Source organism: Vidua chalybeata, chromosome 10, assembly GCF_026979565.1.
Source record: "Vidua chalybeata isolate OUT-0048 chromosome 10, bVidCha1 merged haplotype, whole genome shotgun sequence".
Lineage (NCBI taxonomy): Eukaryota > Metazoa > Chordata > Aves > Passeriformes > Viduidae > Vidua > Vidua chalybeata.
The window spans coordinates 14,704,208-14,720,725 of record NC_071539.1 but is presented as its reverse complement, the minus strand read 5'-3'; the positions used below and the strand labels follow the sequence as shown (position 1 = coordinate 14,720,725).

General features: G+C 42.7%; 1 protein-coding gene across 10 annotated transcripts in view; it reads left to right on the top strand.

Moving 5' to 3' along the window:
• U2SURP (U2 snRNP associated SURP domain containing) overlaps positions 1-4,777 on the top strand; it is a 51,235-nt gene extending 46,458 nt beyond the window's left edge. For 9 of the 10 annotated variants that reach the window (XM_053951228.1, XM_053951230.1, XM_053951229.1 and 6 more), the window contains 3 exons: positions 1,936-2,054; positions 2,837-3,004; positions 4,260-4,777. In XM_053951228.1, coding sequence (XP_053807203.1) covers positions 1,936-2,054; positions 2,837-3,004; positions 4,260-4,398 — 426 coding nt within the window. In that variant the 3' untranslated portion in view covers positions 4,399-4,777. The remainder of the gene's footprint in view (positions 1-1,935; positions 2,055-2,836; positions 3,005-4,259) is intronic. The other variant, XM_053951235.1, reaches the window with a different exon arrangement.
• Positions 4,778-16,518: the final 11,741 nt, after the last annotated feature.

The following is a 16,518-nucleotide window of genomic DNA, read 5'->3' as shown; positions in this document are numbered from 1 at the left end:
CCCAAATGTGACTAATTCTGTACCATGACCATTTTTAGAAGACCTCTCTGACTATGAAGTCAGAGTGATTTTAAAAGTTAACATATTATATGTAATATGATGTGATCTCAAACCTTTGAAGCATAATGAAGAAACAACCTCTTTGGGCATTGCATATAGTGAGGGAGGATAAATGACAGTTGCTTTTCTCATCTGGTTTTACAGCCTGACAGATCATTGATGGAATTAGGTACCCGTGCAGTTCTTTGGAAGCTAAATACAAATAAGCAGTTTCCACCAGGGGTTTTTCTGTCACTTGTTATTTGCATTATTTGGTGCTCAATATCTGACTAATTCACAGTACCTTGAAGAAAAAGACTTTAAAAATTAGGTAAACTGATCCCTGAAGGAGACGAACACACTGGAGGTTGATGTTTGCAGTTCAGACATTATAAGGCTTTTATAATTTTCTTTCTAAATGTAGTTGTATTGTAAAACTTTACACTTTCTTGGTGTTTTCTATAAAAGAAATTATTTGTACAGTAAGCACAGAATGCTTAGTGAGACAGTAGCTTAAACAAACAGAAATTGATGATAACAGTCCTGATAAAATTTTAGATGTCTTGTGTTGAATTAGTTCAACCAGCTCACAATATTTTGGATTTTTAATTGTCTCCTTCACTTCAAGAAAGAAAGAAATATTTAATGATATTTATAACCATTCTTTAAAACAATAGTAACTGTTAAGAGAATAACTTAATCTTTTGCTTTAATGCCAAAATGAAGTTAGTTTTTCTAACAGTAATGTAATACTGATCCTGGTTACATTTCCCATTAACTTGGTGGCTGGTTGTTCTTTTTTATCAAACTTACAATAAGCTTTCCAAGAGTAATTTCCCGGCAGCGTTGTATATTGTTTAGAGACTAGAAACTTAGAACTATTCAAAATAGTATTTATTCTTATTTATCAAGATGAAATACGTAGTTATGCTTTCAAATAAACCTGTCACATCTTGAGAGGGCAGTTTTTTTAGAGATAACTAACAGCATTTTGTAAGAATAGGTGTAAGGATAAGGGCACTTGAAGGTTTTACTGCTAAGCCTTCCTTGTAAAAAGAACGTAAGACTAGATGAGGATAAATGTCGTGGTATTTCCTGCACTTAGGTTGCTTCCTCCTACTGTTTTTCTTTTTTTTCACATCATCCCTACTTTCTTCCATTTAGCTAAATCACCCCTTCTATATCTTCTTTATGGGGTAAGCAAGGAATATCTGTTTATTTTTTGCCATGGAATTGATTTTTTAAAATGAATGATCAGTACTAAAAACCACAGCATCTGATCTCTGTGTTCAGACTTGCTGATAAGGTTTATTTTTGTATAGTTAATTTCCTATTTGACAGACAGACTTTGTGCTCAGGGTATATATTTCTTTTCAAAATGGTCCTGTTGATACCTATAAATGGACTATAGTTGTTTGGTTTTGACAGAGTAGATGTTATTGCAGAATCTTGTTTGTATTTTTGTTTTGTCTTTAGATAACTTCCAGCTATGAGAGTATATAAATTTTCAGATTGATTAACCTGGATGATTGCACATATTTAAAGTAGAAGGAGGTTCCTGGTATTCTTCCTGTTTAGTTCAGAAAATGTATTACAGCTGTAATATTTCCCTGAAATTTGTAACATTGAAGACTATTAATTTCCAGTTAGATACCCAGGTTTTCTCACACAGGGTGATATCCCTCATGTTTTGGTTACTTTCTGTTACAGTAAATGTTTGTGCTGTGTCCCAAGCAGGAGGAAAGGCCTGAAGAGCTGGGAGGGTGTGACTGTTAGTTCAGATCATGTGCTGTGTTCCATCAGTGTTCACTGCTTTTGTGCTGTTTGTCATTAGCTTGATTGCCTCTAATAATTAATCATACCTTATCTGAAATAATTTTCCTTCTAATAATCTAGGAAAAAGAAAAAGAGATGGAAAGAGAACGGGATAGAGACAAAAAGGACAAGGAAAAGTCTGAGACCAGGTCCAAAGATAAGAAGGAAAAAGAGGAATGTACACCAACACGAAAAGAGAGGTATGGCTCTCCTTGGACTAAAGTGGATGGGAGGAAAACCCTTACAGTATCTTTGCAGGCAGTGGCAGCCTTAAAATTATCTGTATCACACATCTGATTTTAAAAGAAAAACACAGAACCACCCAACAAAACAAAAAACCAAAACCCATGCTTTGTCTATTAAAACATTCTCCAAAACGTTAAAGGAATTGTCGTTTTTACCCTGCCCCAAGTGAGGTACCACTTCCCTTTGAACAGAGTTGCTCTTTGGCTCATTTATGCCCTGGGAAAGCATGGTAAAATGATTGCCAGTTGCAAACGGGGTTAACTGTCTTGTAGCAGAGAATTGCCTGCAGTGCCTCAGTCAGAGTACTGTCCAGAGGACAGGCCACAGATGATACGCTGTGGTTTCAGTGTTACTCCTCTCAGTGCAGATCCTGAACAGCTGGGTTTGGGAGAGCTCGTTGCACACTGGTCTTCTGATGCTTGCATAGCCAAACTCAGCAGTGCTTCTAAGTGTAGCTATGGTAAAAAGCTCCTTGCTTTCCAGGGAGCTGTGACAGAATGTGTTTACCATTCTACCATCATTATTACCAAATGACTCACTGGCCTTAATTTTTTTCAAGCAGAGAAAATCTGTTGCACATATTAAACCTGTTTTTTTGTTTTAATAATAAAAAGCCTACAATACTTAATTACTTACAAGTAACTGACATGGCATTGGCTAAAGCAAATGCCTGCAGAGAGGAGCAGATGTTCTGACTGTGTGTTCTCCCTCCCGTGTGCGTGGCTGCCCGTGCCAGGAAAAGGCGGCACAGCGCTTCCCCCAGCCCGTCCCGCAGCAGCGGCAGCCGCCGGGCCAAGTCGCCCTCGCCCAAATCCGAGCGCTCCGAGCGCTCCCACAAAGAGAGCTCCCGCTCCCGCTCCTCACACAAAGATTCTCCCAGAGATGTCAGTAAAAAAGGCAAAAGGTGAGCTGGTATCTTCTCTGTTTCAGGAAGCTGCTGGGTGTGTTTGGCTGGGGTTTGGGCAGGGGAGGTGTTTCAGCAGAGCACATTTGAGACTCGGGTCTCTGACAGTACTCTGTAGTGCGTGTTCCTCCTCAATACCCTTGAGCACTGGGGTTGGGAGTTCACACAGCCTCCTGCCCTGATAATCAGGTCCAGACTCTGCTCTGCTGTGGTTTTGTTTACCTGTTTACTGGTGATTTTAAGAAATGCTGCTTTAAACTAAAGCACCTTGCTGCTTTCTTACCTTTTTATTTTCAAAGGATAAGTGTTCTGTTGTCCTAAAGTTTCTGTAGCCCTTCTCTAGTACCTCTCAAATTAGTGATCATGCAGCCTTTCACCCATGATTAACTTACATGAAGTTCCTCACTCCCATAGTTTGTTTTTTAAGAGAAAAAAAGTCAGATACTGTTTACAGGGTTTTGTTTCCAAACTAGGTATTTCCTAAACTGCACTCTGACACAAATATTTGTATTTAGTTAATGTTAAACTTGAGTGAAATTTTATTATTCTTCTAATGCTGCTGCAACTTGGAAGTTCACCTTCCACTTCTTTTGGAGGTATAGAATATCTTACTGATCTAAAATTCCTCGGTCAGGCTGAGGAATACTCTTTTGATGGTGTTGAAAAAATCATAGCACATAACTACAGTATTCTTGTGCTTATATAAATAAGGATTTCAAATAAAAGTGGCAAAGTAGTTGAGATTTTTTTTTTTAGAATTTATATGATGCTCATTCATTATCTTCAATCAATGTATTAGGTGTGGGTTAGATGACAGTAAATTTATTCGGTGTCCCTTCTTTTTCTGTGGGGCTTCATCACAATCTGAACATTCTTGATGAGAATCAAAAGTATTTCACTGTAACACAATTGAACATAGTTTTTAATTTCTGCATGGACATAGGCTACAATTCATACAAGAGCCGAGCTGGTTGAGACTTATGTGAAAGGCTGTGAATTCCTGATGTGGGTTTTAAGGACATGAGTGTGTGTTATTTTTCATTTGAGTTCTAAGCACTGAAGTTAAGCCCAACATACTCTCAAAACCGTATAATGCAAAAATGGCCTTTTTCTCAACAGCAAGATATAATCCTGTTACTTTTGTTATTAGGGAAAATGTTATCTAGCTCATTTGGCTCAATAAATGAATACAAATAACTTCAGAAAAAGGTGCTTTTCTCTATTAATATTTGACTTTTTTTTTTTTTTTGGTAAGGTCGCCATCTGGCTCCAGGACACCCAAAAGATCAAGAAGATCACGATCCAGATCCCCTAAAAAGTCAGGGAAAAAATCCAGGTCTCAGTCCCGTTCTCCTCACAGATCTCACAAGAAGTCAAAGAAAAGCAAACACTGACAATGTTAATATTTTTTATGATGCTGTCACTTACTGGAAATGCGGTTTTGTTTTGTGCCTGAACAGTCTGTTTAAAAACAAAAAAGCATTCCTGATTATTTTTTTTTTTGTGAATGCACGTGTATACTCATGAGTATCGGCATCTGTAGACCTGTCATTGTTTTATATTGTACAAAATATCTTCATTGTGACTATTTCCCAAAAGAAACATTTTTGTGTTTAGAAGTTTCATCAGAAATGTGTGTAACTGATCTGCTGGCAGTAGTGATATTTTGTTTTTAGAATGTTGTGACATAGCAGAAATAACCCAAATGTTCCCCCTTTTTGTAGCTTTGACAATTTGAATTAGATTTCAAATAAAATCTGAACAGAAAATGAAGATGTTGTTTTCTTGCCCCACTGGTGATGCAGAGCCCAAAGGGAGTGCAGAGTGTGTTTGACAGAACTGTGTATTTCAGACAGACTGCTGTGCTGGATGGTTCAGTGCAGCGTGGCTCTGTTCTGTTCTCACTGCTTTGACTGTCCAGATACAGGCACCTTCTGAATCCAGTGGATGGGGTTTCTTTCCTGCTGTGAGATTGTACTGTCAGAAGAGTCAAACAGTCTGGTACCTACCCTGATAAGCTTTACAGGTAAATCTTTGCTTCCTATGTCTGCATTTCCATCACAGGGAATATTTATAACACCACTGTAATGTTGTTGTTCATTTTTACAAAAGGGCCTCTGCAATGACACATCCTCTGGGGGCGTGTGTGTAGCATATGTGTGATGTCTCAGTAACAAGCCACCTCTGTGGCACACATGAAGACAGCAGGCCTGAGGCTCTGTGATTTCTTACATATAGATACAATAATTGCAGCCTTCAGTACACTCTTGTTTTCTAAAACTGATTTTTCCTGCAAAAGGACAGCTTTTACATTATTTTACTGAATTTATTCCTCTGTTGTGAAAATTCTTCAAGATGGGAAAAATTAAATTTTACTACATATTTATTAATATTTTTGATTCAAGAGGCTGTTTAACTTCTTTTTTTCATGTTAGGCTTTCCCTTCTCCAAACCTGTTCTGTGTGTTAGGCATTGATGTGGCTTAAATTGCATCACCTCACCATGCAACTTTTCTGTGGGTGGGAGAGGGGGAGGGACGAGAAACGGGGAGGTTTCAGTGTTTATACTTGGAGGTGTGGGGAGATGGAAATAAAAATATAAAATCAAAAGGGATCTGGCCTCTTGTGGACTGTTTATAAAAGCCAAAGCTGTGCTTAGCTGCAGGCACAGAGTGCTGGATAATGGCCTGCTGTTACACTGCTGGTACATTGGTGTATCCACAGGCTTCACACAGAAATTTGTAAATGTGTTGGGGAAAACCTGTTGGACATGTTAATAGCCTCACTGGCTGTACTTCCAGAAGCAGGATCTAAAAGGTCTTACAAAAAAAAAAAAAAAAAAATTTCTCTCCTTTTTTCCTGATGAGAGACATTGTTATAAGATTTTGTAAATTGTTACATGTGTGAGAATTAGTGGTGAATTCTCTTTGCTAATGAGAACTCTGCAGTGATCTGGAACACTGAAAATATTAAGAGTGCATGCGTACTGTAAAGACTTTCTTAGAATGAATATTGAATAGATGCATTGGTAATGAGGAAAGAGTACACCTTTTATCTGTTTGTAATAAATTTTAAAGAATCTGTTTTAGAAATATGCAGAGTTTATTTTTTGTATTTTTTTCCTCCCTGTAACATAAGGTGTTTCAGGATAGGATTCAGCAGAGATTTTGGTTGCTAAACTATTATAAACCAATTAATTTATTTTCTTAAATGCTTTGTATTTATACCTGGCACAGACCAGATGAGGCTTTCTAGAGAGAAAAGTAGGTACTGAAATCAGTTGGGGACAGGGAGAATCCTAACTGTGCAGTGGGAAGATGATCACTTCAGATCCAATTAACTTCTTCATTACTTTTATCTTGTAGCTGTTTATAGATGGAGGAGTGATAAATGTCAGTGTTCTGGGTCAAGTGGGACTAAAGATGCTTTGCCACAGGAGTATTTTATCTCTAGAATCAATTGTATATTTCATTTAATAGCTAAAAACCATCAGGGTAGAAAATCACTTAGCATTTCAGGTACTTTTCAATAATTAATTTTCATTTCAGCTTTTACAAAATTCTCATCAGTGATTATAGAAGGCTTAAGCCAAGTAGCAAGAGAGCTAAAGGAGCACACCTATTAGAGTTTATTTTGTAACTCTCTATTGTGCAATGCCTTTTTCAGTATCTGTTCTCTAAATACCATTGCCATACCTCTTGTTCTTTGCTTCATGTCCTGGGCTCTAAAACAGCTGATCTTACCCAATAGTCTCTTAAGAGCAATTAAGAATCTGTATCTTTACTGGATTACCTGGGCTTTTTTGCCCTGTAGAAAAGAGTATCTTTTGATCCTGCTTAATTTCCTCACGCTTTTGTACTTTTGGTTATAGCTTGGCTTTTCCACAAAGAGAAGCGGGAAGGGCAGGGGGGCATCTGCTAACAGATATTTTGTAAAAGATGCAAAGTATTATTGAAGACTTAAAAATCAGGCTGCTTATGAAATTAATTTTTCTTTAGGTCATGTTGCAGTGACAAGGTACAGTTGCCGTGTGCCATTACTATGTGACTTGTGTTTCTGCAGCATTTTGGGGGGAAGTGCTGAGTGGGTAATGTAAATAACTGATCTGGGATTCAGGAAGTAGCATTCAGATGAAGCCTTGTGAAATAAAGTCCTGTTCTGAGGAGGTATGGTCCTGTGTCTCCCGATGGTTTCTGTGGTTGTAGAGGAAGAGGGAACCCATTATCCTCTGAGACACGAGTGGGTAACAGGTCTCCTGCCCTGCCTTAGGGAAAGCAGATGGAAATGTTCATGCTTCAGTGTTTAAGCTTGTCCAAAGCAGAGAAACCGAGTGTAGCTTGCACAGCCTGGTTCTAGCCTGGCTGAGAGCCCCCGTGCAGCCTGGAACAGAGTGGGGTGTCCTTGGGAAGGGAATATCCCTGGTATGTGCCCAGATCTGTGCTGGACGCTGCCGTTCTGCTGTTCTTGGTGGAGCTTGCCCTGCACTCCTGGACATCCCCACTCTTAGGGGAAGGCCTTCAAGGGATACAGCTGTGGCTGCTTTGAGCCAGTCCTGGCCCCAGGAGTGTCTGCACAAGGCTTGCTCAGGCTCAGTGCTGACCTGCGGGCCCTGTGCTGCTGCAGAAAGCTACATAGTACATAGAGCCTCCTTGCAACAACTAAAATCTTGCCTGTTACAGGAGTGTTTGTCTCTGAACTGCCTTTTTTAAACTCTGACTTCCTTTGACTTCCCTGTGCAACAGCTGCGTGTATTTTTGGTAATACTGTTTGAGGAAGAGTTGGTTTCTGAACGTCAGTGTCAGGTTATTATTCAGACACTGTACATGTGCATTTGGTTCCCCCCACCTCCCCTTTGCAGGTTTTGAAGTGTAAGAATCAACAACCACTTAGGAACAGGGGTGACAAATCAATGTTTCCCAAAGCATGTATTTAGAATTGCAGCTATCCCTGATGTGGGTTCATCTGTCCCGGTGACATGAGAGCAAAGAGCTCGTGTAACACCTCAAAAACCAGAATCTTGGGATGAGAAAAGCAAGGTCAGCCACAAATGGCAAATCTGCTCTGACTAATCACTTGAGGCAGCTTGCTTGTGGGGTTTTCCTCCACAGGTATTGACAGTGCTTCGGTGGAATTAATGCTTTGAATAAATAAAAATGCAAAGCATTGCTGTATTTCTGCAGATGGACTAAGGTCTGAACTTGGTAGTTTTTAGATAGGTAGCTTGGTGCACGTTTGTATGGCTGTGTGAAGAATTTGGGGTGGGAAGGTTTTCAGCTATTCTTGGTCTACCCTGAATACTTAAGGTGAATAGAGCAGAAAACAGCAACAGTGGCATAACCTAGATGAGGCTTTTAATTATCTTCTCTTAAAATCAAGCACCGTTCAGTATCAATTAAGCTACTCAGTAAACTGAGATTTATCAGATTACAAACATGATATTGTCAGTCTGAAAATTGTATCTGTTTTCTGAATATGGCTGCTGAGGTAATTTTATTAAAATAGCTCATAGTAGTATTTTAAAATTTCTTTTTCTCATTGCTGCATGTGCTGTTGCAATACTTCCATTACTTTGGTGGTTCTTGCTACTGCTGGAGCTGCTGCTCCTCAGTTTGTAAGCCACTATTGTAAGGATAACAACTAAAATGCTAATTTAATTTTGTCCAAATCTCTTTCCCCTGTAGGATACAGAAGTCTTAAACAATTGCATACTGTTTTTTCCTCCACCTGCTTCTGTCTGTACAGTGTTGGCTTTCATGGGTGAGCCTGTGCCATTTGCCACTTCAGATGTCTGGTCTTGTGCTGGGATGTTATACAGTGTAACTGTCATAAGCTGGAAAGTTTTCTGTTTGTGGTTGTTTAAAGAGGAAATGGTAGTTTCATATGGACTTTTTTGTCTTACTTGCTTTTGGGTTTGTATTTTATACAGAAAATTTTCCAATTGACATGGCAACAATAAAATTGTCAGTTTGTTGATTGCCAGAAATGGTTTTATTTTTAGCCTGGAAGAGAGCAATGTTCGTGCCTGTTATGCATGAACAGTTCCTTGGCCTCAGCAGCTCTTCTGCTGCTCGATGCTGTTCTGCCTGTGTTGTCCAGCCCTAATGGCTGCTGCCTTCCTCTGTCAACAGTGACCTCTGTGCTCCTCTAACTCATTAATGAGGCATGGGCTGCTCGCTCTAGTTGTCTGTATAAATCTCTCTTGAACAAAGGAAACTCCCACTCGGGACTGCTGCTGGGCCAGGGAGATGATGAGCAGCTCGTTAGCACCGGCAGCGGTTTGCAGGAGGGCAGGGAGGGCATGGAGCCGAGTGGTGCTGTAGTGGCACCTTGAGCGCTGTGGCAGGGCCAGTGTCACACCTTGGTGCTGCTTTGGGGGCAGGTCCTATTCCAGCCTTCCCTGTGCCTCCCGTTCTCTCCTTCTGTCCTTCCTGCTGCCTCGTTTGACAGCTTGCCTTGTGGAAGGGGTGAGTGGGCACAGGACGGGCAGGCCCACGGGATGAGGTGCAGGGCAGGAAGGATGTGCAGAACCGGGGCCATCCCTTGGCAGCTGTGAGCTGTTACAGGCTGTGCCTCTCTCCTTCTCCCCTTTGCTCCAGGGACACTTGAACACAGCACTCAAACCTGAGAGGAGCAAATGCCTCCAAGATAAGTTAGGTTCTGCAAGATCTGTGAAGGATGAAAAAGAGGAAAGAGACCTCAGATGCCCCCACAAGATGGGAAAGGCTGGGGTATGAACTCTTGATGTTAGAGCCCAGAGTATTCCTTTGGGATAGATTACAAATCCCAGTTACTGAGATCTCTGCTTAGAGCTCAGAGTTCTTAAACACGGGATGTTTTGATATCCCTGGACCTCGCTCTGTTTTTACCCTTGTGTGGACTGGGGAACTTCCTGTATCTGTTGGCCTTAAATACAAACCATCAGTTTGACTCTTCAAGACCTTGTTAAGAGGCTGCCTGCAAGCAAGTGTGGAACGTGTTTCCTGAATCCTGGCCTCCTGAGGCTGGAGCTAGGTCTGAAATTAGAGCTTGTGTATGGTAACTATGCTTGTAGAGAGGTAAGCAAGGGGAAACGGTAAGTATAAGGTCTGTGCAAAGCTCTCAGAAATCTTTCACAGAAAGATTTAACCGGGCAGAATTTCTTAATTTTGTATGACAAATTGTTCTTGTTTTAAAATTTAGCTGGCGTGGGAAGAGGAGGGTGGAATTGATGCATACAGTTTGGATTTGTGGAAGATGGAGCAGCCTCTGCCCAGGATTGAACTCCAGGATCATTACCAGCAATCAGAATCATCACCAAAGCCATCACTGGGAGTAGAAACCAGTTTTCATCTTTTTTGAGCCATGCTAAAGAGGTACAGCTCTGGTGTTTCAGGCATAGTTTAGCCAAATGTTTTCACCTGCTAGATTCTGCTAGAGCAAACATTGACCACATTGTTGCAAATAGAAACTCAGGAAGGCAGAGGTGAATCTTCTGAAGTTATTATGGTTAGAGGTTTGCACTGCAGCTGATACTGGGCATTTTCACCATGAAGTCTGCATCTCTTGGATTGCTGGTGATTTTTTTTTTTTCAGGCATTTCAGGTTATCTTCCCTGTCCTATCAGAAAAGAGCAGTCTGCTGATTAACTGAATGGAGACTTCTGCTTTGGGCAAATTCTGGAAAAAAATTTGCTATAAACTTTTAGACATGAGACTGGAATTGGATTCTGACCATTGTGTGAACTACAGGTCTGGAGATTCTCATCTTCTGTTTTTGCACAGGGTAATTATACTAAACAAATAAATAAACAGAAAGAAAGAAGATAAGTTTGTAATAAAGCCTGATTTCTAGGCAGTTTCACCAGAGAAAACTCATCTTTCATGCCAGCCTGCAGGAAGTCTTCACTGTGGTATGGAGTAGAAATATGAAAATGCTACAGGTAGAGTGTCCCTTTTTCTCAAATCCTTGGGATTTTCAAGAGTAATTATTTATGTTACTCTGAGTTTTGAAGAAATGCAAGAACCTTCCTAGAAAATCATATATAGCACAATGTATGTTATGAGAGAAACTGAATTCTCACTCTTGCCCAAAGCTCTGTGTTTGAATTTTTAGACAAGGATTGGCAACTCTCTTCCCCGGGATTTAAATTTGTCCAATCCATAGTCAAATGAGGACTGGCTATTTTGCTCTATCACCTGAGAGTTTAGATCCAAGGGAACATTGTTGTGTGGCTTCTGCCTGCTGCTCTCGGGGCGAGGAGAGGTAAGGGAGGCCCCTGGGACTGTGCAGCAGGAGGTGTGGGGTGCCAGGCAGAGCCCTGGGACAGGGATGCTATCCAGCCCCTGGGACAGGGATGTTACCCAGGGACAGGGCTGCCCTGAGCAGCTGAAGGCCTCCTGGGCACCCCAAGCCCTGGGGGTGAAGGGTGTTTGGGTCATGGATTTGGAGTTTAGAGATGCCCAATTGTGTGGGGCTGAGGTAGCTCATAGGTGTAACCTGCTAAAAGTTTGGGAAAATTTGATGTGAAACAGTGCATTGCCCGTTGTTTTAAAGGTACATGGCTATAAAAGTAGAGTCTCTTCATTTCCTTTAGAACTTGAACCAGTTACACAACAGCCAAAAAAAAAAAATTTAATCTTAATAAAAGTCAAGCAGAGACTAATCTACACTGCAGTGTCCCCAGGACATTTGCAAAGTTCTGGAATTCCTTCAGCTGCACAAACAAAAATTTATAAATATTTATTGAAATGTAGCTTATTGAAAATGTCACCTGTGCAACTGGAAATGAACATGAAAGAGAAACTGGGGTGGCAGGGAACAGCTTGTTATAGACAGGTTGTCCACTTGGCTTTGTACTTCTGGTTTTTCAGTGGCTGCTTTAATTTTGGCCCCTGCCAGCTGCTTCTGCACACACAGTTCAGAAGGAACATCCAAGAGAAAATGGTTACTTTAGGAGGCAGATTGCAGCAGCTATCACTTAATGCAACGGCTGCTGAAGGATTCATCATTATTGGAAAAAAGTGGGTTTTGAGGGAAATCAGCTGCCACTGCTGCATGACATGTTGAATATGATGTTAAGATATCATGCACAATACTAAAAGGAAGGGTGCAAAATATAAACACCTGCAATTTTATATGCTACTGTAGAGATTCTTCTCACCTATCACCAGTGATGAGACTAAAATACAGTCTTAAACGAATTCCTAGGTTTCCCAAGTTTTGAGAGCTACTCAATTTTATATAAATTTTGTTCATGTTTTGTGGTCTGTAATTTGTGCTTTAGTGTTAAGAATCTTACTTTTGGGCAATGTTTGAGGAATTCAGGATCTCTCTTTATCCTAAATTCAGGATCTCTATTTATCCTGAACAGATTAGGCTAGATCCAGGACTATTTAATCAACACCCAGAACTTACCTCACACTAGGTTTATAACAGCATAAATCTCCATCTTTCAATTTCTTTTAAAAGATAAAACCTTGCTCAAGTTTGACTTAAGGAAAAACTTCTCCTTGTGCCCATTACATGCTTGTGAACATGAGAAAGGCAAATCTTAAAGCATGAAAAAATAGAATGTTGGGAGGTGTTCCAGTAAGGATGAAACCTTTTTCAGTCCCATTGCTTAAATGGAAGGATGTCATGGAGGGGATCTTGGAGAATTCTGACTGGGGCAGTATCACTTTAAGGGAGGAAGAAACTCAGCTAGTCAGGATTTGGGTTACCTAAATATTACATATAAGATTCACAAACATAATTACTAAATATAAAATACTAAACTGTACCATAAAATATCTAAGTACTGAATGAAAAAAAATTCCCCATATATTTTAAATTGGGGCATTTTAATTGCAGGTACTTATCCCTCACTTTACACATTGCTGGCTGCAGAGTTTGAGGTAAATGCAGCCACCCTACTTCTGTCTGAGTTTTGTAGTGTGTAACAATCTGCACTGGAAAAGGAGCATTCTCTTCTGCTCCTCAAAGCAAACTACATGTAATTGTCAGAAAGTAAAGCTGGCCTAGAAAGAAGTGTTGGGGCTTTGAATTTTACTTTTTGAATGATGAATTTTGGTTTTTGAAGAAAGGAAACTTTTTATTATTTGACATGGGTGATCTAGTATACTAAAATTAATGAGCCTAAAATAGATTGACATGAAGTAAAATAGAGGGTGGAAAATGTACACTGAAGTACCTGAATATATTTGTGAAGAACTGTATTTGTTCAGCTGCAGAATGTTCCTCTTTCACACACTTTCTGTGCCTCTTACTATTTTTTATACTTTGTGTTTCTTTGCCATATATGTTTCTGATGCTTTGCAACAGATGTACAAATGATTTTAAAAACTAACCAACCAAAGCTCCAATCTTGTGAGTTGAAAGTTGGCTGTATAAATCTGTTCCATATAAACTTATTCAATATTCATTGATATTGAATTATTCAAAGTGCTAACTTGACTATCAGGTCTGAAACTTCTGGGAAGATCAGATAAAGCAGCTGCACTGAACCTGATTGATTGCAGTTGTGTTGTGCGTGGGTACTTGGATCCTCCTGCACAGCGTAAATGCCTACATTGCTCCAGTTTTGAAAAGTAAGATTCTGTTCAGCAGCACGTAGGTCGAATTAAAGAGCTGCTGGCCTTGTGTTTTCCTCGTTGAGTTAGAGCAGTTTGATGAAGGCAGCGTTGCTTTCAGTTCTTCTGCACTCACTGATTCAGGGAGATGTAAACACTGTGTAGCAGCAGGGAAGGTGCAGAATCCAATTACAGCTTTTCATGTTTGGGTTTACTGATTAGTTTTACCATTTCAGATATTATACCTGCAGTTCATGTTTGCTTATCTTTATTTGTTACTTGCTAAATTTTAAATGCTGTGAGAACTGGAGCTGGCATTGTAGGTTTTTTGAGAAAAAATCATATCTCTCTTCAAACAAGTGAAATGGAAAGAAGGGATTAATTTGAACTTCATGGTATTGTAATGATTTTTTACTGCTATGAATTGGTTTTGCTCCCTGTAGTCTCTGTCCTTTATTGCATTAGTGCTGCAGAACAATAGTGGTGGGAGATACTGCTTTATGAACTCCAGCGTCTCAGTACTGCCATTGTCATTCATCATCTAATATAGGCTAATTGATGCTACTACAGACCATTCCAGAATGAAAAAGAAACATTTCTTCTTTAGCTCGGTGATGGTCACTTCATCTGTAGTGAGCACGGAAAGCCAAATAAATATTTGATGTGAAGCTTTATAAAAATATATTAAAAAAGCAAAAGTCTTGTTTTATGTGAGGAAATCTTGGATTAGAACTAAAGAATAAAGTAACTGCAAGAATTTTATGCTACAAGATGCTCCAGAAGGTAATTATTTTTCATTATATGCTTTGTTTCAAGAGTTACAAGTCAATCGTTTTAAGTTAATCAGGTTTAAACTGCACATTTCTTTGCTAACTAGATACAAATAATTTGTACACAATGTGGCTTTAAAGACTTCCTCTGGAGCACTGTAGGGTAAAATGGCTTCCCCTTCCCCCTCACTTTGATGAGATAGAGACTTTTTCTTGAATATTTAATGGTTATTTGAAGTCTGCTATTAAAAAATTACTTCTGTATGAAAAGTCACCGTGACATTTAAACACTGCCGCCAGGGTCACTGGCGGCTCGTGGGACAGTTCTGAGTTGCCCTGTGTGCTTTGGTGGCCGTGTCGCAGCCGGGACGGCGGCTGAGGGTGGCACTGGTGTCGCACACCAGGGGAGCTCCCTGCTCCCATCCCGCTGCCACCCTGCCCTGACAAGGCTCGGAGAGGGGAGTCCTCCTGCTGCAGATCTTACCCTTCACTTTGAGCCTGGAAGGGGCTTAGAAGTTTTTCCAGAAAGGGAGCTTGGCTGTTAATATCCCTGCAGAAAACGTGGGAGGAGTATTGAAATGTTTTGAAAAGGGATACGAAGATTGCTTACATATTTAGCTCCTTCACCCTCTTGTACTGTTTTCGTGCATTTATTGAATAGTGTGCTACCAGGCAAGACACACACTGGGTGAATTTGTGCTTTATTTGTTTTCTGAGTGTAAAAGCTTTTGCTGTAGTGTCAGATCCGTGCTGTTAATAAATGTTCCGGCAAAATCTCCCCAGTGTCGTTTGTTTGTGGAGGGATTGGTCTGAGCCAGGGGCAGCCGCCCAGCAGCTCCAGGCTCCCAGCTGCCCGGGGAGACGGGCCGTGTATATCTGTGCATGGTGAGAAAGGCTGCAGCAGTGCGAGAGCTGCTGGGTAGAGAAAGCAAAGGACAGGAGAGAGCCGCCAAATGCTTCTGTAACTCGTGAGCAGCCCCGGAGTGCTCCGAGCTTGGTCGGGCGCAGAGGAAGCCAGTGAGAAAATTCCGTAAGAGTCACTGGGCTTTGCCGCAAGCCCATCGGGAAGCCTGTGCCCCACGAGTGCGCTGTCCCCGCGGGACCCGCCACTTCGCACCCTTTTCAGGCGCGTTTTGGGTCGTCTTTAAAGCACCAGTGCTGCCTGGAGCTGCACCACTGCTTACGCTGCCCTTCCCACAGCGCTGTGTCTCCAGGACACAGGAGAAAGCGCTGCCCGTTGTCGTTCCCACCTGGGGCAGGGAGTCTCGGGGCCCATCGCCGGCCAGCTGCCGGCTCGGTGCTAGCGGGGCCGCGGCCGGAGCGGGGCCGGGGCCGGAGCGGGGCTGCCCTGGGGCAGCACCGCGACCGAAGGGGGCCGCCCGGTGACCGGGCACCGGCTATAAAAGCACTGTGAAGAACTGCGGGCAGATGGATTTGTGCTGAGCTCTGCCAGGAAGATCCATCCAGTGCGAAGATTTTTTTAACGTTTTGGAGAACCTTTGAGAACTCCGAGTTTCTGTACAAACAAATACAAGCCCCGGAACCTCTCAGGCCTTGCAGGGATCTTTTCCCCCCTCTTCTGTTTTTCCCGTTACCGGCGCAGCTCCGCTGTGCGAGGGGTACCCGGTGAGGAACCTCCCGCCGGGCTGGGCTGACGGAAGCGCCCCGGCAAAGCCGAGAGGGGCTCCAAGAATCGCCCGCCGCCCTCCGGCGGTGGGGGCCCGGCCGGGGTCGGGGTCGGTGCCGATCAGTCCGGGCTCTCCCAGGAGGCGGCCGGGCGGAGCGGGCGGAGCGCCGCAGCCGAGGCCGGGCGGCGGGGCCGCCAATCGGGGCCGCCCCTCGGTGGCGGCGGCGGCACCGGAGCTCTCCCGGCGCGACGGGGGCGGGGCGGGGAGCGATGCGCTCTGTCGGGGCGGCGCAGCCCCCGCCCGCCCCTCGCTGCCGCCCCGCGCTGTGGGGCGGAGCGGAGCGCGGTTCCGCCTCGCCTCGGCGGCCGCCGTGAGCTGCGCTGCGGCGGCGCCCGCGGCCGCTCGGCGATGGCGGCGCGGGAGAAGCGCGGGGCGGGCGGGCGGCCGTGCCGCTGCTAAGTAGGGCAGGGGCGGGGGCGGCGGCGGCGGGGCCGTCGCGGCGGCTGCGCTATGCGGGCCGGGCGCGGGGGGCCGGCCGGGACACGGCGCCGGGGGCGGCGCGCCCTGCTG